The sequence below is a fragment of the Lodderomyces elongisporus genome, chromosome 1 (assembly GCF_030384665.1).
Source record: "Lodderomyces elongisporus chromosome 1, complete sequence".
Lineage (NCBI taxonomy): Eukaryota > Fungi > Ascomycota > Pichiomycetes > Serinales > Debaryomycetaceae > Lodderomyces > Lodderomyces elongisporus.
In genome coordinates, this window is record NC_083673.1 from 514,890 (window position 1) to 535,415 (window position 20,526).

General features: G+C 37.8%; 8 protein-coding genes across 8 annotated transcripts; 2 read left to right on the top strand and 6 right to left on the bottom strand. All coding sequences in view use genetic code 12, as the record gives it.

Moving 5' to 3' along the window:
* Nucleotides 1-397: 397 nt before the first annotated feature.
* CPA2 (carbamoyl-phosphate synthase (glutamine-hydrolyzing) cpa2) lies at nt 398-3,853 on the top strand (the record flags this gene model as incomplete). Its single annotated transcript, XM_001527611.2, has 1 exon — nt 398-3,853. One exon carries the CDS (start codon nt 398-400, stop codon nt 3,851-3,853), a length of 3,456 nt encoding a protein of 1,151 aa, XP_001527661.2.
* A 379-nt stretch (nt 3,854-4,232) lies between these two features.
* PTC2 (Protein phosphatase 2C 2) lies at nt 4,233-5,819 on the bottom strand (the record flags this gene model as incomplete). Its single annotated transcript, XM_001527612.1, has 1 exon — nt 4,233-5,819. One exon carries the CDS (start codon nt 5,817-5,819, stop codon nt 4,233-4,235), a length of 1,587 nt encoding a protein of 528 aa, XP_001527662.2.
* A 1,051-nt stretch (nt 5,820-6,870) lies between these two features.
* On the bottom strand, nt 6,871-9,363 carry PIN4 (Peptidyl-prolyl cis-trans isomerase pin4; the record flags this gene model as incomplete). The annotated part of the gene is made up of 1 exon (XM_001527613.2): nt 6,871-9,363. One exon carries the CDS (start codon nt 9,361-9,363, stop codon nt 6,871-6,873), a length of 2,493 nt encoding a protein of 830 aa, XP_001527663.2.
* Nucleotides 9,364-10,068: 705 nt separating this feature from the next.
* Nucleotides 10,069-10,590, top strand: SBH1 (Arf guanine nucleotide exchange factor sbh1; the record flags this gene model as incomplete). The annotated part of the gene is made up of 2 exons (XM_061119150.1): nt 10,069-10,071; nt 10,306-10,590. 2 exons carry the CDS (start codon nt 10,069-10,071, stop codon nt 10,588-10,590), a joined length of 288 nt encoding a protein of 95 aa, XP_060975133.1.
* Nucleotides 10,591-10,962: 372 nt separating this feature from the next.
* PVL30_000177 (uncharacterized protein) lies at nt 10,963-12,636 on the bottom strand (the record flags this gene model as incomplete). The annotated part of the gene is made up of 1 exon (XM_001527614.2): nt 10,963-12,636. The coding sequence occupies one exon, from the start codon at nt 12,634-12,636 to the stop codon at nt 10,963-10,965; it is 1,674 nt and encodes a 557-aa protein (XP_001527664.2).
* Nucleotides 12,637-13,255: 619 nt separating this feature from the next.
* CSP37 (37 kDa cell surface protein) lies at nt 13,256-14,758 on the bottom strand (the record flags this gene model as incomplete). The annotated part of the gene is made up of 1 exon (XM_001527615.2): nt 13,256-14,758. The coding sequence occupies one exon, from the start codon at nt 14,756-14,758 to the stop codon at nt 13,256-13,258; it is 1,503 nt and encodes a 500-aa protein (XP_001527665.2).
* Nucleotides 14,759-16,855: 2,097 nt separating this feature from the next.
* On the bottom strand, nt 16,856-17,476 carry PVL30_000179 (uncharacterized protein; the record flags this gene model as incomplete). The annotated part of the gene is made up of 1 exon (XM_001527616.2): nt 16,856-17,476. The coding sequence occupies one exon, from the start codon at nt 17,474-17,476 to the stop codon at nt 16,856-16,858; it is 621 nt and encodes a 206-aa protein (XP_001527666.2).
* Nucleotides 17,477-18,012: 536 nt separating this feature from the next.
* PVL30_000180 (uncharacterized protein) lies at nt 18,013-20,268 on the bottom strand (the record flags this gene model as incomplete). Its single annotated transcript, XM_001527617.2, has 1 exon — nt 18,013-20,268. The coding sequence occupies one exon, from the start codon at nt 20,266-20,268 to the stop codon at nt 18,013-18,015; it is 2,256 nt and encodes a 751-aa protein (XP_001527667.2).
* Nucleotides 20,269-20,526: the final 258 nt, after the last annotated feature.

Sequence of the window (20,526 nt, forward strand, 5' to 3'; positions counted from 1 at the left end):
CAATGTAGTTGACCGTATAAAATCTATATTTTACCGATATTTCTATATAATAGTGATAAGTTAATTTTACCACTTCTCGTTCCTATTTATATAAACTCATCTTGTTTGAAGTTTCAAGTTTCCTATGTCGTGCAATATTCTCCAAATATTCACTTAGCGGAAACGAGGGCACAGAGCGTCCAATGTGTGTCGCACTGTGACACCCAGATAAGATACAATTTTGACTAATTTACCACACTCCCTTACTACTATTTCTTTTCTCTTCCTTCCTCTTCTCTTTCTTTCTTTCTTTCCTTTCTTTTCCCCTTTTCCTTTCTTCTTTCTTTCCTTTCCTTTCCTTCTTTCTTCTTTCTCCTCAATTAAATCGTCGTTCTTTAACCTCTTCACTGATATCAAGATGTTGTTGAAGAATTTCCGTATTCTTTCGCAGCAGTTGAAACATGCTCGAAATAGCACACTGTGTATTGTGCTGTCCGTTGCAAAATCATCATTTTCAACAAGCACCAAGAAACTACAGGAAGAATTGAAATACGCTGGAAATGACTTGCTCAAAAAGTTTACCGACGAACATGCACACAAACTAGTTGACGTGTCAAAAGTCCTTGTCATTGGTTCTGGTGGTTTATCCATTGGTCAAGCAGGTGAGTTTGATTATTCGGGTTCACAAGCCATTAAAGCATTGAAAGAAGCTAATAAACAATCTATATTGATCAATCCAAACATTGCTACAAACCAAACGTCTCATGCTTTGGCTGATGAAATCTACTATTTACCAGTTACCCCTGAGTATATCACATACATCATCGAAAGAGAAAGACCAGACGGTATATTGTTGACATTTGGTGGGCAAACTGGTTTAAACGTTGGTGTCAAGTTGGACAAGATGGGTGTTTTTGACAGGTATGGAGTCAAGGTGCTAGGAACACCAATAAAGACATTGGAAACCTCAGAAGATCGTGACTTGTTTTCTCAAGCATTAAAAGAGATTAATATCCCAATTGCTGAATCGATCGCTGTGGAAACAGTCGATGATGCATTGAAAGCTGCCGAGGAAGTTGGGTACCCTATAATTGTTAGATCTGCGTACTCTCTTGGTGGATTGGGATCAGGATTTGCAGCAAACGAAGAAGAATTGAGAAACTTGTCAGCACAATCACTCTCTTTAGCCCCACAAATCTTGGTTGAGAAATCATTAAAAGGATGGAAAGAGGTTGAATATGAAGTTGTTCGTGATCGTGTTGGTAACTGTATCACAGTTTGTAATATGGAAAACTTTGACCCATTGGGTATTCACACTGGTGACTCCATTGTTGTTGCACCATCCCAAACATTATCAGACGAGGAATACCACATGTTGAGAACTGCTGCAATTAAGATTATTAGACACTTGGGTGTTGTTGGTGAATGTAACGTTCAATACGCATTGCAGCCAGATGGATTGGATTTCAGAGTTATTGAAGTTAATGCACGTTTATCACGTTCATCAGCATTGGCATCAAAAGCAACCGGTTACCCATTGGCATACACTGCAGCAAAAATTGCTCTTGGCCACACTTTACCCGAATTACCAAACCCTGTTACAAAAACCACCTCGGCTAATTTCGAGCCTTCATTAGACTACATGGTAACAAAGATTCCACGTTGGGATTTGTCAAAGTTCCAACACGTCAAGCGTGACATCGGATCTGCAATGAAATCTGTAGGTGAAGTTATGGCCATTGGTAGAAACTTTGAAGAGTCATTCCAAAAGGCTATTAGACAAATTGACCCATCGTATATTGGTTTCCAAGGTGACCATTTCGAGGATTTGGATGATGTTTTGAGAAACCCAACCGATAGAAGATGGTTAGCGGTTGGCCAAGCCTTATTGCACGAAAACTATTCCGTCGACAAGGTCCACGACTTGACCAAAATTGACAAATGGTTCTTATACAAGTTAATGAATATCGTTAATATGTACCGTGAATTAGAAGCTGCTGGATCATTATCAAATATCAACAGCGACTTGATGAGCCGTGCAAAAAAATTGGGCTTCTCAGATAAACAAATTGGTCTCTGCGTTGATGCTAAAGAGTTGGAAGTTAGAAAAGTTAGAAAAGAGTTTGGTATTGTTCCATTTGTCAAGAAAATTGATACGTTGGCTGCTGAGTTCCCTGCAAACACAAATTACTTGTATACGACATATAATGCTACTAGCTCCGACATTGACTTTAACGAACACGGTACAATGGTCTTGGGTTCCGGTGTGTACAGAATTGGTTCATCGGTTGAATTTGATTGGTGTGCTGTTTCAACTGCACGTGCTTTGAGAGATAGCGGGCACAAGACTATTATGATTAACTATAATCCAGAAACAGTTTCAACTGATTTCGATGAAGTTGACAGATTGTATTTCGAAGAATTATCTTTGGAAAGAGTTTTGGACATCTACGAGCTTGAGAATGCTGAAGGTGTTGTTGTTTCCGTTGGTGGTCAATTGCCACAAAACATTGCATTGTCATTGCAAAACAATGGTTGTAAAGTTTTGGGTACTAACCCGGAGGATATTGATAAGGCAGAAGACCGTCACAAATTTTCTCAAATTTTGGACTCCATTGGGGTTGACCAACCAGCATGGAAGGAATTAACCTCAGTGGAACAAGCCGAAAAGTTTGCTGATGAAGTTGGCTACCCTGTTTTAGTGCGTCCTTCTTATGTGTTGTCAGGTGCGGCAATGTCAGTTATCAACAACAAAAGTGAATTGGATGCTAAATTACTGAATGCTGCCAAAGTCTCTCGTGAGCATCCCGTTGTGATTTCAAAATTCATCTTGGGTGCACAAGAGATTGATATCGATGCTGTGGCCTCTGATGGTCAAGTCTTGGTTCATGCCGTTTCTGAACATGTTGAAAATGCTGGTGTCCATTCTGGTGATGCTACGTTGGTTTTACCACCACAGCAATTGTCGCAAACTTTACTTGACCGTTTGAAAGAGATTGCCGATAAAGTTGCTCATGCATGGAAGATTACTGGCCCATTCAACATGCAAATCATCAAGAATGATCAAAATGGTACTCTTGACGATAAAAATTGCGAGTTGAAGGTTATCGAGTGTAATATTCGTGCCTCTCGTTCATTCCCATTTGTTTCTAAAGTGCTTGGTATAAATTTCATTGACGTTGCAGTCAAGGCATTAATTAATGAAAATGTTCCACAACCAGTTAACCTCATGAATCAGAAATACGATCGCGTTGCTACAAAAGTTCCTCAATTTTCATTCACAAGATTGGCAGGCGCAGATCCATTTTTGGGTGTTGAAATGGCTTCTACTGGTGAGATTGCTTGCTTTGGAAAGGACCTTCTCGAGGCTTATTGGACAACCATGCAATCTACAATGAACTTTAACTTGCCCATGCCAGGCCAAGGTATCTTGTTTGGTGGTGACTTGACCAACGACAAATTGGCTAAAGTTGCCGAGACTGTTTCTGGGTTGGGTTACAAATTCTACACTGCTAGCCAACCAGTTGCAGACTATTTACAAAGCCATGTTTCTGAATCTGTTGAAATCATTGATTTCCCCAAGACTGATAAGCGTGCGTTGAGAGAAATTTTCCAGGCCAACAAGATTGGAGCAGTTTTTAACTTGGCCAGAGCAAGAGCAGAAGACTTGTTAGACGAAGATTACGTGATGAGACGTAATGCTATTGACTTTGCAATCCCATTGTTCAATGAGCCAAATACTTCGCAATTATTTGCCTCGTGTTTAAAAGCAAAGATTGGTGATAAAGTTAAGTTTGACACTATACCTGAATCCGTAGTTGTGCCTAAGGAGGTTCAAAGATGGAGTGAGTTTATTGGTGGCAAGCCTGTGTAAGGGCGGCGGGAATTAAATGCACACACACATTGATATATATATATATATATTTGTAGTGCGAGAGAAACAGAAGGAAAGAACGAAGGATGAGTAGACGAATATGATTTATTGATAGACCGTTTAATGTTTTTATAAATTTTATCAAGACAAATGTTTTAAGTATTTTAAGAATTGAGTAATTTGAGTATTTTGAGTATTTCACAAGAAAAATTTCAAAAAATTGATCTTTTGTTTTTACAGACGCTGTTGAATTGTATTCTATTATGTTTTGTTATATTTTGTTATATTTTGTTCTCTTTATTCTTTTCATTCTTTTCTTCAACAATTATATTCAACTCATTTCTAAAATCATAAACCTAATTACTTTCACTATATTAAGCTATACTACTTTAGCATCTTCGCTTCCCTTTTCATTCGCTTTTCCATTTTCGTGGTCGCTTTCATCATTGCTGTCACCTTGTACTTCCTCAATCTTTTCCTGCTCGGCATCTTCATGATGGTACAGCCCGACTACACCCAAATTTGCAAGAATGTTTTGAGCCGACGACGTGTCTAAGTAAATCACACCGTTCTCATTGGTGAGCGCGTTGGAAGACAACAATTTTGATAATGAAACGGCATCACCATTCATTCCTGGGTCATCATCGTAAGCACCGCCAGTACCATTACCATTGTGGTCTTCGCCAGTACCATCTTCGTCGTCGTAGCCACCACGACCAAAGATGGATCCGTTCAAACCCAGACTTCCTCTGCCTCCACCGTTGCTATTCAAATCACCCGCAACTCCAATATCATACTGATTTCCATACATTTCTTTATAAATCTTTTCATATGGTTCTGAGATTGGACCAAACTTTGGTTGTTCTGAGGTGGAAGTTGCTTTTTCGTTTTCCGAGATCTCAATCTTCTTGATAATTTTGTCATACCATTGCTCCAACGTTTCATTCTTGGCGTAATCCAACAAAGCAACAATGACAATCGACATATTGTCACATCCAATACCAGTACCATCTGAAGTTGGGGCACAACACAAATCCATAATCTCTTCACAAATTTCGGTCAAAGACCATCTTTCATAAATACCCCTTCTAACACATTCAACACATTTCTGCGAGGTCAAACAATCCCAAATACCATCGCATGCTAAGATCACAAACTCATCCTGTTCGTAATCAATATTGTGAACAATAACATCTGGATAACAAGTAACAATCTGTTCTTCAGCCGGTAAATCTGCATTCTTTTTGAATTCAAAATCTCCAATACCTCTGGACAAGGCCAAATTACCATTGACACGACCCATGTCAACGTACCCGCCAGCAGCACTAATTCTAGTCTTTTCGCCTTCATTTGATGGCTTGTGGTCGTATGACAATGCCTTTGCGTACCCATTAATAGACATAATGGTTCTAGAATCACCCGCATTACCACAAATAATGGATTGTGGGGTAATGATGGCAGAGGTGGCAGCACACCCACTTTCGTCATCTCTCATAAGTATATCCTTCAAGATTGCTTGGTCACAATCCAAAAAGCCCTGTTTCAAAGCCTGAGTGTAATTGTTTTGCTTATACTCTTTTGTATCTTTGATTATTCGATGCAAATGCTTGCCTGCAAAGATTGCAGCCTTTTCACCTCCGTGACCATCAAACACACCAAAAAAGGCAGTATGATCATTAGGCAAAGAACTGCTTGTCTTGTCATTTTCACTAACCAACTTCTCACTACTCAGTTTTTTTGCAGCAACAGAGTCGACATCCTGTGTTTTATTTCCATCATCATCATCATCCTCATCATCCTCATCGTCATCGGATGTAACTTCCTTCAGCATATCCAAAATTGTGGTATGTGCATCCTCCATATTGATTCTCCAGCCTTGCATTGACGATAAACCAAACGCCAAGTATTTATCTTGCCCTTCTTCTGAGTGCTTCTCAGTCACTGGTTGTGAAAGTATTTGTCCCATTCTTGTCGTTAAAGTTGTTATGGAACGGGATAAGCAACGATGCTATTGAGAAGAAGAAAACAAAAGGTTTAAATAGATGTCTTAAACCTCTAATTGGTCTTTATGACTCTTGTCTTGTAGTAATTGAATGTTTGGATACGGAAAAAAAAAATTATTTACACGTATTCAAAAATGATTAGATTAAAAAAGTTGTTGATAAATCGATAAATGAATAACTTGATAACTCAATAACCGATGACTGTAAAAGTAAACAAGAAAAAAAAATAAAACTGATACCCCCAAAAGTAATTCTTCTTGTAGTTGATAAAAATTGAATTGGTTAGAAGCTACTCTTCTATTCTAATCTTCTGTACTTCAATAGTTGTAGCTCAAGATAGTCTAAAAGAAAAGAGGTTGCTAAGGCGATCAATGAGTAATTTGTTTGCCCTCTACTTTTCTCTTTCTCTCACACTCTCTATCTTCGATGATTTGTATTTTCTATTGTTGTGGATTAATCGCATGAAGAAAGAGAAAAAAAAAAAAAAAGAAAAAAGAGAAAAAAAGAAATTATCACTACTGCACACAAACATACACAAGTGTTAGGCTAAACTTACTGTGGAGAATCGAGAATCATAAGGTAAACATTTAACATCAAAAAGTTGGTAAAGTTCCAATCAATATACATGTACAATAAAAGTAGTTTCTATAGTAAATTCATTCGTTAAATCAATAAGTCTATAAAAGTGGGTTCAAACCTCAACAACAACAACAACAACAACAATAATAATAATAGTAATAATAATAAAAAAAAATCCATAAATCCATAAATCCATAAATAAAACAAAATCAACCACCAATACAAATACATAGACAAATGTACAACAACTAAACCGAGGTAGGCGAACAATGACGAGTGGTAACAGCAAAAGCAAAAACAAAAAGGATTTCAGATTCTAAAAGAATAGTAAATATCTGTCTTTCATTACCTTTGCATCTTTTAGAATTCACTTTTTTTTATAATTATTTTTTGTAGTTTTTTTTTAGTTTTCTTTTGTTTTCAAATTCTTCTTCATTATTTTGTTCCCCAAATCCCATTTCCATCAAATGCACCATTTGTTGAACCACTCAACCCCAAGGTATTCAACTTAGTAGAGATATCTGAGGCACTAGTATTGAAATCTTCGCTAGTGGCAGTCTGTGGCAAATTGGTAAAACTAGAAGTGACTTGCAGTTGCTGAGTAAAAGGTTGGAACCTAGAGTTTGCACCTAATGGAGTCTGCGGCTGCGATTGATTGTTGACCGTGGTGTTGTGAGTAGTACCATTGCTGAGGAAAAATTGTTGATTTTGTTGAATCGGAGAGCTTGTAATAGATGATCCGGCATGTCCCAGCAGGCCGTGGTGCTGATGCAAAGCTTGTTGCGAAAAGCTATTGAGTGGTGGGGTCGCTCTAACATCGACAAAAGATCTATTACTACTTGATCTGAGTAAAGCTGCCGCCGATGTTGAGTTAGGAGCAATTCCCTGTGATGGATGAACTGGTTGAAATTGGCCAAGGGCATTTGATTGCTGCTGTTGTTGCTGCTGTTGTGGTGGTTGCTGTTGTGGTGGTTGTTGTAGTTGTGGTTGTTGTTGCTGCTGTTGTGGTGGCTGATAGTATCCTTGCTGAGAGTAAGGCCTTTGTTGTGCAAGGGATTGTTGCAGAAATGTTGAATAACCTTGCAAATTTGGAGCTTGAGATTGTTGTTGGCCAGTTTGTTGATGTTGATGTTGATGTTGTTGCTGCAATTGAAGTTGTTGAACTTGTTGTTGAAGGTGAGAGAATTGTTGATGCTGGTTTGGTGTGATTGGAGTAGGTGTTTGCTGTCTTATTCTTGGCAATGGCAATGCAGACTGTGATTGAGATCTCAAAAGATCCGAGTTCAATGCAGACGATATCTGACTCAAATTCATCATTGAGTTGGAATGATGTGGTTGCAATTGCTGTGCTTGACTTGCCGAAACTTGCAGGGACAGGTACGCAATTGATATATAGCCTGGCTTTCTCCTGACTATAACCAACCCATTGTCAAACAACTCCAACAAGTTCAAGTAATTACAAAGATAAGAAATAGTCTTTCTCTGAATAACAGTCAAGTTTATTGGCGAAATAGCCAACTCAAATATGGACTTGGTAACATCATCACGATACAAAACCAACTGAGTGTAAAGTTCTAAGATCTCGGGGTCATTCAAGTCAATCTCCATCGAAGGAGGGGCAAACAGTGTGTTGCCAAATGGTAAGTTAATAAACGCTCTTTCCTGAGTCGATGAAGCTTGGCCGCCTGCAACACTCAAATTCTTTGTTGCCGCAGTAGTCGAGGCTTGAGAATAAAGCGAAGCCAAAGACGCATTGGACGTGTTTCTATGTTGTTCTTCCAATTGACCACGTTTTTCTCTTTTCTCTCTTTCAATCCGTTCTCTTTCTTGAGCTGGTAACATCTTTTTATACTCGACTCTCAATTTTCTACCACCAATTTCTCTTCCATTCAACAAATTAACCACCAGGGAAGTCTCGTCCGTTGAAGTAAAATTAGCAAACGCCAAGCCTCTAAAGACACCATTATCAAAATGGTAATTGAATGCATAAGGCAATGGCAATCCTAATTTCGTCATGACATCTAATAATTGCTCCTTCTTAATAGCAAAAGGAATATTTTTGATAACAATCGCTGTTGGAATCAATTCTTCATTAATCTCTCCATCATTGTCGTCATTACTGTCGTTGCTATCATCATCGTTATTATCATTGTCGTGGTCATTGTTGCCTTTTTTGTTGGCATTGTTAGCATTGTTAGTATTGTTGGCATTACTGGTGTTGCTGGCGTTGCTAACATTGTTTCGTCTTCCGCCCCTTTGTTCCTTTTCTCCTAATCCAGAAGTTTCTCTCTTGTCTCTATTTGATGCAGTATTAACTGTACTATGCCTTGCATTCAATTCGTTACTATCATTATGTTTAAGGTCATTATTAGCTTTTGTTTGATCCATGCTATCGTCGTTTCTACTAAGTTGAGGCTGATCTTCTCTTTTATTTTCATTGCTTCTGCTGATAGAAACATGACCTGCAGAAGTTTCTTCCAAAACTTTCTTATCTAACGTCTCCAAAGTTTGTTGCTGCTGCTGTTCTACCCAGGGACCAACTGAAGTAGCAGTAGACAACGGTTGATTCAACCACGAAGTTTGTAGGTTCTTGACATTATTCAACCTCTGGTTTGTTAATTGTGGCGTAGTTGAACCTATTCCAAATGACTTTGGTCCGCCACTACCACCAGAGGCACTGCCATTGCCACCACCACCAACAACACCAACAACACCTACACCACCACTCAGCGGAGCATTGTTAACAGCAATGTTCTGGTTGTGGTTATCAAGATTATTGTTATTATTATTATTGTTGTTGTTGTTGTGGTTGTGGTTGGTAGTGGTATTTGTATTCTGATTAGCTGTAAAGGGCGTTGATGATGTCGAATAACCTGATGCAGATGACAAAGAAGACAAGGAAGGTCGGCGTTGCATTAATGAGTCCATTTGATTTGGAGTAGTGGATAGATTCCGAAAATCCATGACTGTTCAAGTAAATTATTTATACGGGAATTCCACTTCGTTGAAATAGTTTGATTGGATGGTTGAAGCTCGTTGGGTTTGATCAATTATTATGGACGAAATTGCTTAGTGATGTTTAAACTTATGACAAGTGGCCTTTGGTATGATACCTATTTGTGGTTATTTATTATATATACCTCTTGTGTTATAAGAACCTCCAAAAACAATGCTTCCGTTTGAATAGGTATGTATATATAAAATATAAGTAACCAAAAATTGTATGTAAATGGACCTCCCTTGAGTTGGTAATTCAACGAGAATAATAATTATTTTTGAGTTTGTTTTGGAGGCACTAATTTTTTTTCTTTTTTTCTTTTTTTCTGTTTTTCTGTTTTCTAGTTTTTGTTTCGTCGAAAAATTTAATGTCTAAAATTGTGATTCACGACACTTTCGTCTTTTGATGACATATGGTAGCATAGGCACCTTTTTTTTTGAGGACACATACACAATAGTACTATTACGCACCACAAACCACGAACCACGAACAACAGTCACTACGGCTACAATCAACGACTGCGAGGGACTATTATCACCAACTGAAAAAATACGACAACACCAACATCAATATCAACAGGTTTCTCATAGTTATACATTCAACCTTTTTAGCAAACAAGAACTTACACACCCATAATGGTATGTTGAATTAGTTGAAAGCTTTCTTTTTTTGCACTATGCTTTGGTTTGCTGTCCTGGCCTTAAAGCTTCGTGTTTTTTTTCATGTTTTTCTTTCATTATCATTTCAGACCAGTTTCAAATCAACAATAGCTTTTACTTTTATTTATTTGTTTATCTATTCATTAATTAATGAATTAATGAATTAATTTATAGTATTCATACAGAAGTTTACTAACATAAATAAAATTGTAGTCGTCAGGAGCAGCATCAGGAAGCCAAGCCCCAGGTGGTTTGAGAAGCGCAGTCAAGAGAAAGTCTACAGCAGATAAAAAGGCACAATCTACAACTGCTACACCATTGAGCACAAGGTCAGCAGGGTTTGGTGGCTCTTCATCAACAATGATGAAATTGTTCACAGATGAGGCACAAGGTTTAAGAGTCGATCCATTGGTTGTGTTGTTCTTGGCTGTTGGTTTTATTTTTTCAGTGATCATTTTACACGTGTTGGCTAAAGTTACTGGTAAATTTACTAGTTGATCGCAATGCAATGCAAGGAAATAAACAGGAGAATAGACAAAGTAAGAGTATGCTGAGTCAAGGAAGCTTATCAATATTTTGTTACAATTCACATATCTAATGTATTGGAGATCAAGATTTTGTCAAATGCTAGGGTTAGAATTAAATACTTAGTTGATGTCTCTATTTACAAAAGCATTTGGTCTTTAATTTGAAAAACTTTACAGAAGCTTTTCTTGTCTTCTGTTGTTGTTTTTTTGGTTTTGGCTTTCCCCTTTTTTTAAAAAAATAAAATTTTCCGTTTCCTTCGATTCCTTCGATTCCTTCATTCTTTCATTCTTTCATTCTTTCATTCTTTCATTTTTTCATTTTTTCCTCTTTGTTTCTTTGACTTTACATGAACCTCAAAAGTTGTTTGACAACAAATGTCAAATGGTCCTTTTCAACAAAACATTTAACAGGGGTTCCATCTTTATACTCAATGTCCCATACGAAATCAATCTCTTTGTTCAATGATTTCAAATGCTCTTCCCACCCATGTTTCAAGATTCCACGAATCTCAATTTCAACACGGGGGAATGACTTGCCCAAAACTATAATCAAAGGAATACCCATCGTAGTTGAAGCTTTGAATTTATAGCCAAATCTTTCATCTCTACCATCTAAACGACAATCTATTTGCATCAATTGTGACTCAACAGCTTCAACTTTGCTTGCATCATCTGTGATAATGGTAGCTTCCCAGGGTGCAATACTTGCGGGCCATCTCAACCCTCGATCATCTCTATTTATCTCAGCAACAGCTGCAATGATTCTACTGATACCTATTCCATAGCATCCCATCTTTACAAATCTGGATTCCAACGTATTACCATTGTCATTAGTAGGAACTTCTACAGTCAAGTTCAAGGGCTTTGAATACTTCTCACCCAAGTAAAAGGTATGACCAATCTCAATTGCATTTGATTCTTGTAAATGACCTTCCTCGCATTCGCCACATACCTCACCCGCTCGAGCAAGCACAATGGGTACCTCGGTCAATGTGGTGATCATTGATTTATTGGTGAAATTGATTGGGAAATCGGGGAAATTCGACCTTGAATTCAACCGTGCATCCATAACTCTAACTACACTTTTACTAAACTCATTCTCATTTGCTTCAAATGCTAGAATAATTTCCTCTTGCAGTCTTTTATCTTTTAAATCCAAATCGGGAATATCTTCCAACATAAACTTGGGTTCTAATTGTCTGTTTACAGGATAATATGCACAAACCAACGTGTCCCTATCCTCTGTTGTGAAATACTTTACAGCCACTTCTTCGCCTCCTTTGGAGTTCTTTATCTCTTCTTCCGTGGGATAAGCAATAGTTTTCTCAACATTACTAGTATGACCACACGAGTCACAAGTAAATACCGTATCCTCTCCATTCTGATTCAACAAGTGCCATTCATGACTTAAATCACCGCCAATGTCACCACTATCTGCTTGCGCTTTCACATACGGAACGCCAATTTCCCGGAAAATATTATGATATGCATTCACCATGGATTCATATGTTTTTAATGCGCTTGTCTCATCAATGTCAAAAGAGTATGCATCTTTCATCAAAAACTCCCTCCCTCGGAGCAAACCGCCACGAGGTCTCTTTTCTGCTCTAAATTTTTCATTAATTTGATAATACCCAACTGGAAGATGTTTATAACTCTGGATGGATCTTTTCACATACTCTGTGATTTCTTCCTCTGCCGTGGGCGCAAGCAAATATTCATCATTTTGTAATTTAAATAAATCAGGTTGATGCCATCGGCCAGTTTGAAGCCATAAGTTTTTATGTGAAAGTAATGAAAGTTTCAATTCTTCATATCCCAAATGATCCAAATTCTCCCTAACGATGCCATTTATTTTGTCTTGAATTAGGAGACCGGTTTTGCCCCAATGAACTAAACCAGAGTGAGGGTACGAGATGATACCTAATTTAGCAAGTAGTTCGTGTGTAGGCACTTGGATATCAGTCTTGAATTTGCCGAGTTGATGACAGTACAATTTGGGCACTCTTTTAATCATTAGACCGTGAGTAAAAGCAAACAAAAAAAAAAATGAAAAGAAAAAAAGGAAAAAGGAAATAGATCAGGAAATGAGTGCCACAAAGGTTTCACAGAGGTTGGGAATATGGTGATTTCTGTGTTTTTCTGTGTTTTTCTGTTTTTTTGTTTTTCTTGTTAAAGTTTTTTGATTATGATAATTTTTTTCTTAATCTCTCGTGTTGCAAATAGAAAAGAGTATTTGGTAATGTGTCAAACTTCAAATTACAGCAAAACTCGCCAATTACATATTATTCAGCAACTGTAATTGAGAGCTATTGACTAGAACAAATCCTCAAACAAAACAAATAGAGATGGAAAGGAATACGATAAATCTAAAAGAGTATAAATTTTACAACCAAAGTGTGGTGCACTTTATATTGTTTTATTATTATTATTTCTTCATTCATTAAAGTCTGAAATTCTATTGTGTATTTATTTTAGTCACTGCAAATGACTTTATCATTCATTCGATTTATGTGTTTTTTTTTTCAGCCAAACAAAAATGGAATTGATAGATAGGTGGAGAGAAGAGTGGGTGCCGACAAAAAAGGTATGATAAATCAAACACAAACATAAAGTAAATTCAGTCTAAAATTAGCTTATTTGAAAACATCACTCAATTTACTCTTAATGTCATGATAAACATCTTCACTGTACAAACGCAAGTGTTCCAATGAAGAGTTGAAATCTTCCTTAGCTTTGGACAATTTCTTATTCTTTTCTGGGTCATTCACCAATTGGTTGGACAAGTCTTCAAACTGTTTCTTGGCTTGCTCATATTGCTTCAATGCTCTGTCGTATTCAACATTATATCTGTCATTAAGTTGATCCTTAGCACCTTCAACAGTCTTTCCCAATTGATTGTATTGTTTGTTTAACTCCTTCTTGGAAACTTCGTATTGTTTCTTCAATTCGTCTGAAGCCTCTTCCCACTTTTGACCAGACCATTTGGCAAAATCGTCAGCCTTGTCGTTAGCTTCATCGGCTTTTTTATTACCCCAATTAAACCATGACTTCTTTTGTTGTTCGGCATGAGCCTTCAATTCGTCACTTTTAACAATAGCATCATTCTTGGCTTGTTCAGCAGTGTTAGAACCCCAGTTGAACAACTTATTCTTCTCCTTTTCGGCATCAGCTTGAGCTTGGTCAGCCTTTGCTGAGCCCCAGTTGACCCATTCATTCTTTTTTGACTCTGCATCCTTCTTGGCTTGTTCAGCAGTATCGGAACCCCAGTTGAACAACTTATTCTTCTCCTTTTCCGCATCGGCTTGAGCTTGGTCAGCCTTCTTTGATCCCCAGTTGACCCATTCATCCTTCTTGGCTTCGGCATCACTGGTCTTGTCAGACACCCAGTTTTTAACCTTATTCTTTTGCTTCTCGGCATCGGATTTCACATCGTCAACTTTTTGAGAAGCCCAGTTGGACCATTCATTTTTTTTTGATTCGGCATCCTTCTTGGCTTGCTCAGCCTTATCTTTAGCTTCATCCTTCTTGTCTGAGCCCCAATTGAACAACTTATTCTTTTCCTTTTCGGCATCAGCCTTGGCTTGGTCAGCCTTGCTTGAGCCCCATGCTGTCCATTCATTCTTCTTCTTTTCAGCCTCTTCTTTTGCTTGGTCCACCTTGTCTTCACCTTTGCTAAACCAGTTACCAAAAATTGGCTTCTCCTTGACTTCAGGTAAGGGGCCAACTGAAGAGTATTGGGTCTCGCCAGTCTTTACTTTACCTTCACCCAAGCAATTGACAAAATCAATGTACCTTTCCATACCCAAAGCAAATACCGACTTCTCACTTCTAGGAGTGGTTGCATCTTCAACGTGCTTTTTGTACTCTGTCTTGTTGGCTTGGAAATCCTTATAAGTTTGAGAGCTCTTAACGTCATCCTTAACGGTTTCAGTCTTTTTTTGCAAATGTGACTTACCATCTTCGATTTTGTTGGTCAACTTGTTATTGAGCTCGTGAGCTTTGTGGTCAATTCTAGCAGTTTGCTGAGCCAATTGCTGGTGCTCTTTTCTAGGCAAGATACGTTGGACATTCTGGTCATAGTACCAGACACCACCAACGATAGCTGCAGCTCCTAAAGCATATTTACCTGCCGACATGATAATGTAATAAAGTTGTTGTTATGTATTAAAAATTTTTAAAAAAAAAATTAAAAAAAAAAAAGTAGTGGATTGTTAGTGTAGATACCTACTTGTAAATCTCGTATATGTGATTTTTGAAGAATATGTGTTTAATTGATGAATTTGAATTCAATTGCAATCAAAAATGTTCAAATGTCGTTCTCTGTTTTTTTTAGATTTATTATAAGGTTCCTTTTGGATTAAAACAAATAAACACGGAAAGAATCAAAAATTAAATATAAAAATAGGATAATGAAAAAGATAAATGTTGACAAGAGTTTTGATATTTATATAAAGAAAAGATGGGAATTTCGGTGGGTTTATATAACAATCATGGAATTACTACGATATGGGGGAATTACCTTACATCGAACATTGTTCACCACCAAAATATTTAAAAATAAAATATGAAAAAAAAAAATAAAAAAGCACTAACAAATTCAAAGAGAATATCCAACGACAACTTTAATTGGAAAACTCACAATACATGATCAGCATACGACGTCATTTGCCTTAAAAGTGTAATTGCTGTTTTTCTCTAGAATCATCATTTGCTGAGAAACAGTTGTTGTAACAAACACTCTATATGCTGTATCTCATACTCCCTTTCCTCTCTCTCTCTATTTCTTCCTTGTCTCTCCCCCCTCCCCCATGTTAAGTGTGCATACTTCTGATAAATTAAACCTATGTTTGCTATTGCTGCTAACAAACAGTTAAGGGGCTTCCCAATTTGAACTTAAAATTGCTACTTTTCATTTTGTGCGCTTTTTTTTTATTTGTGTTTTTTTTTTTCCTTCTTCTTCCTTTCCTCTTCCTTTCCTCTTCCTTTCTTCTTCCTTTCTTCCTTTCTTCCTTTTTTTTATTTATTTTTACTTATATTTATATGTAATGTTTTGTGGCGTTCCACCGCCTGGTTCATTTTTTTGCTCGCTCGGGAATTCGTGCTGTGGACTGATGCTGTGTGCCGAGTGCTGAGTGATTGTAATCGCGCCTTCCCTCGCACTCTTTTTTTTTCTTTTTTTTTGCTCTCTGTCGCATAATTTCGGAACACGTACCCTGTGATTCTATTAAAGTTGTGGGGTGGGGGCGGTGATGATGATGATGATGTCACATGGTAGTCACTGTAGTTACACTTGCTATCATTCAACAGACTGAAATTTGGTCCCGACAAGTTTCTTTTTAAAGGAAAAATTAAATAGAAAAAGTAAGAAAAACACGCACACACACAGACACACACACATTCTTTCGAGGACATTAGTTATTGGTGTAACCTAATAGCTCTTTAACGACATGATGTATTACTTATAGATTTGTATATTTCCCTAATACTTCTATATACACCACATTCTACATCTTAAATGTCTACAATTTTGCACAATTTATTTTTTTCATTTGTCTCACCAATTCTTGTGCTCTCCTTTATTTCTTCATTTCCTCCTTCTTTTGTTGAGTAGTCGCGTCCATAAGTTTGTGTCACGTTATGTTTATCATGTGACTTATTCCTTTTTTTTTTGTGTAGTAGGACTTAGTTTTCACTTTCATCTGTCTACACTACTTCAACAGTTATGTCAACAAAGGTCTTGGCAAACTTAGAAGGCCACCAACTAGTAATGGAAATCAATACATAAATTGGGTTATCAATTGGTAGATGAGGGGAGGGAGGTTAAAGCCAAAAGTAATCTATTTGGTAAGATGATAAGCTTAAAGCTCCGTACTAGTATCATTGAGAATAGAGACCACAAAAAAAAAAAAAAGAAACAAAGGTTATTTAGTCTATTCCCAATTTGCTTATCGTCTTAAATTTGTTTTTTTTTTATCTGAAAAATTAACCAAAATCTTACGAAGTTTTATCTACAACGATCCATCCTTACACCTTTCCAAACCCTCTCTTGTTTATGTACTGAAATTTCTATAAATATTTGAATAAATTTTCAAACACACACACACACATATATATATAAACATCTGTACTTTGAAAATACTTCTTTTCTCTCCTATTCTTTTTCTTTTTCTTTTTCTTTGGCGGAAATTTGATACTAGTCATACCAGATGGTAAATTGATAATCACCTATTTTGTCACAGGACCCGCCTCAATCCTTGCCCAGGCACTCTCCTCCAATACCTCCTGTTTTCCCCAAATAATAATAGTCTACTCATTGTCCATACTTGCATCAAAATCTCTTTCCTTGGAAGATACTCTTTAAAAACAACTTTGATAGCATCCTCTTTCTTCGTTGGCATCTCTGTGGTACTCTTTGTAAGGAAACACAAGTAGAAAATAACTTGACCATAATCGTGGAAACCTTCATGAATTACAAGATCAATCATACTGTTGAGCGGTAAAAACTTGCCGGAATTCTGAAATGCCCATAACCTCTTGCTTATAAGCTGAGCTCCAATCCCTCTCATCACAATCAACGAATCTTCGGGCTCTTGAACAAAAAAAACAAAAATCGACAAAATAATCAAAGCTCCAATCGCACTTTGCACTTTGCGATTCAGCAAATCGGAAAAGTTTAAAGAAATGACAACAAACACTAACGCTGTGAGTACCACAACTAGCTGAAATTGGTATTTCACAAGAAAAGGCGGGCTTGCCAGCCTTACCGTAAAGCTAACCTGATCTAATTTATGAGTCAAAATCCCATCTTTAAGGGGCGGTTCAATAATAAGTCTATAATCCTTCGGGTTGGACATTCAAAAGGGAAGCAAGTGTAATTATAATTGTTAACTATTGTTTTTATGAGCCTTTTCTTTTCTTTTCTTTTCTTTTTCTTTTCAATTCTTTCCAAGTCTTTTCAATTTGTTCTTTGTTTTCCTAATTACATATAAATCATCTCAAGGTACAATATACGAAATCTGAATAGTTATTTAAAATGCAAAAAATAGAAAGTAAAGCTGCGGTTATACATGTGGTTAAATGAAGAAATATATGTGTCAGCTATTGAAAGCATTGAAGCCATGTTGTTAGCGCGGCTCCTACAAAAAGCTTTTGACTCAGGATTCTAACAATACCCTATTGTTACTTATGTTTTTTTTATACGTATCTTTTTTTTTCTTCTTTTTTTCTTCGTTTTTGACTTCTTTGTCGCATTTCCGCTACAAAATTTTATTGATACAAGACCACGTGAGCGGTCATCATTACCATTATTATCAATGTTTATGAATAATGTTTATTACCAGTGTATACCAATACCATTTAATACTGTACTATTCTAAATTCTAAATTTCAACTATACTTCCGCCGCCCCCTCCTCCGCCTCCTCCTCTCTTTGACGCTTTATATCATCTATAGATCCCAAAACCATTTCATTCTTACGCAATTCTCTCACCTTTTCGGCTCTGGTCATTGGCTTAACACCTGTTCTAATCTCAATCTCCCTACGCCTGCTAGCCTCGGCATCTTCTTTAAATGCCTTCTCGCGCTCAAGTGCTATCGCATTCATACTTTCTTCATGCTCCAACCTCACTCTACGCAAATCTTCATTATACTGCTCCATCGTCTTAACACCATTCTTGATGTTTTTGCAATACTCATCGAAATCTACCGGTAATTTCCTTCGAAGCGCAACTTCGACAACTTCGGGATATTTCTTCTCCTCTAATGCAAATCTCGCTTTAACTTGTTTTCTGGTTCTGTGAGGAAACATTTGCGCAATCAACGAGAAATCAGTGCCAAACATACTAAGTGCCTTGTAAAACTCATGGCGCTCCATCGATGACCACTTGTCTGTATGAGATTGCTTACCATAGGTATTGGATTTTACAGGGTTTGCATATGGGTTTGATTGCTCAACAGTCCGAGTGGAAGTATCCGCCCTGTGCTTAACAACCACAGCGGACTCCTCACTATACTTAATTTTCCCATCCACCAAAGTCAATTGCAAAGTTGTAGAAGTCAGAGGCTCATCATCAGCATCAAGTTTCAAAAAGTCATCCTTTACATCCTGAACCGCTCTGCCATTACCGTTGCCACTACCATATCCATTACCAGCAGCATTTCGAATCTCTTCTTCTGTCCCGCCTTCATTCATCAACGTTGCCTGTTCAAGCGAAATACCTTCATTTCTCGCCTTCTCTCGGTTTAGTCGTCTCTGTAATTTTTGGCGCTTCCTTTCTCTCTCTGCCTCTTGGACCAAATTATAATTCGAGCTCACTTCACCAATTTTCAAAGTTGGCTTACACAAGTCTGCCATCGTCATTCCCTCATAGTCAAACTCAAGCTCATTGTATAGCGACAAATCCTCCTCCTTTATATGACTAGGCAATTGGTTCACACTACTAATTTTTGTGACTAAATTGTCGGGCTCAACTGGAATAATATCCTCAAGTTTGATATCAGATGTCCTGGAGAACTCGTTGGCGCTATTAGCAGCATCCCGAAGTACTGCTGTTTTTCTTCTATACTTGCGTACTTTGTTCGTCACCGGGTCCAAGCCAAGCACAAAGTCTGCACTCACGCCCTCTTTTGTTGGTGAAGTGCTTCTATGGAAGTTTTCATTGTTCTTCTCTGTATCCTTCTCGGCTTCATTCATGATTTTACTGATTGGTGCAGCACCAGCAGCAGCCTTTGCTGCTAGAGTTAACAGCGGCAATGATGATGATGATGATGATGACGACGCAGCTGCAGCAGCAGCAGCAGCAGCAGTAGCTGCCGTGGCGGCGGCGGCTACAGGTTCTGGATATGGTGCTAATGTTTGTTCCTTTGATGTTTTTGACGCATGCTTTGAATGGGTAACGGGTTTGGGTGCAATAGTGGATGGTTTTAATGCAGGTGCCACATTCAAGGGCAAACCTGCTTGTGACAGCGACCTTCTTCGAGATGCTCTAGTCAGCGATCTTCTCCTCTTTGTGGCCTTATGCTGAGGAATGATGATCTTTGCAGATTGTTGGTGCACATGCAGTTGAGAGTGCAGATGATCCAGATAGTTGTGAGATATCGAACCAGAACGGCTCTTGTACCCACCGTGATGTATTCCCGAAAGCCTTCTATGTGTAGTAGAGGCACGTCGACTGGAAATTTTCGTTCCGGTTCCACTATTGTGTTTATCGTTGTTTTCCTCCTCATCAGAACTATCTGCAATAGCCGAATCTGGTAGCTTGAGTTTATGATTAAGCTTGTCCGTGGGACCTACATTCTCGTCGTCTTCAATAGCCAGTCGCGATGATGCCAAACTCGGGTCAACATTATCTTTTCTTGATACCGATGCATTTTGGTCTTGTAGTTGGGTAGCAGCAGGGGTATCAAGCCCTTCTTTTTGACCATACTGTGATTGTAACGTATGTTGTGATACATCTCCTGAGAAATTTCCTGGTACTTCCCCCGAGACGTTGTGAGAAGTACTTTGTACAACACCTAGCGGGGTCGATACTTTTGCTGCCTCTTGAGTTGATGCAGGAGTAGAGAGACCGCGACTGAATACTTTCTTTTTTGCTGCCTTTTTAAACTTTGGCGTGAACTGACTTCCCTTTTTAACAATGCTACTCATTATTGTAGAACTATGTATGTAGATACAAAAGTGGAAAAGAAGGTAAAATGTTGAATTCAGAAGAAGAGGTCAGAGTTTACCTCTTCCTCGCGTTTGTTTACACAAAAATCAAATTGAAAAGTTATAGTATCTGCTCTTTCTCCCCATTCACACACACACACACACACACACACACACAAAATAAAAAAACTCTCCACCAGTTCCACGCGCAAACACTCACAAAAATTAATATATGTGATATTTCATATACATATTTAG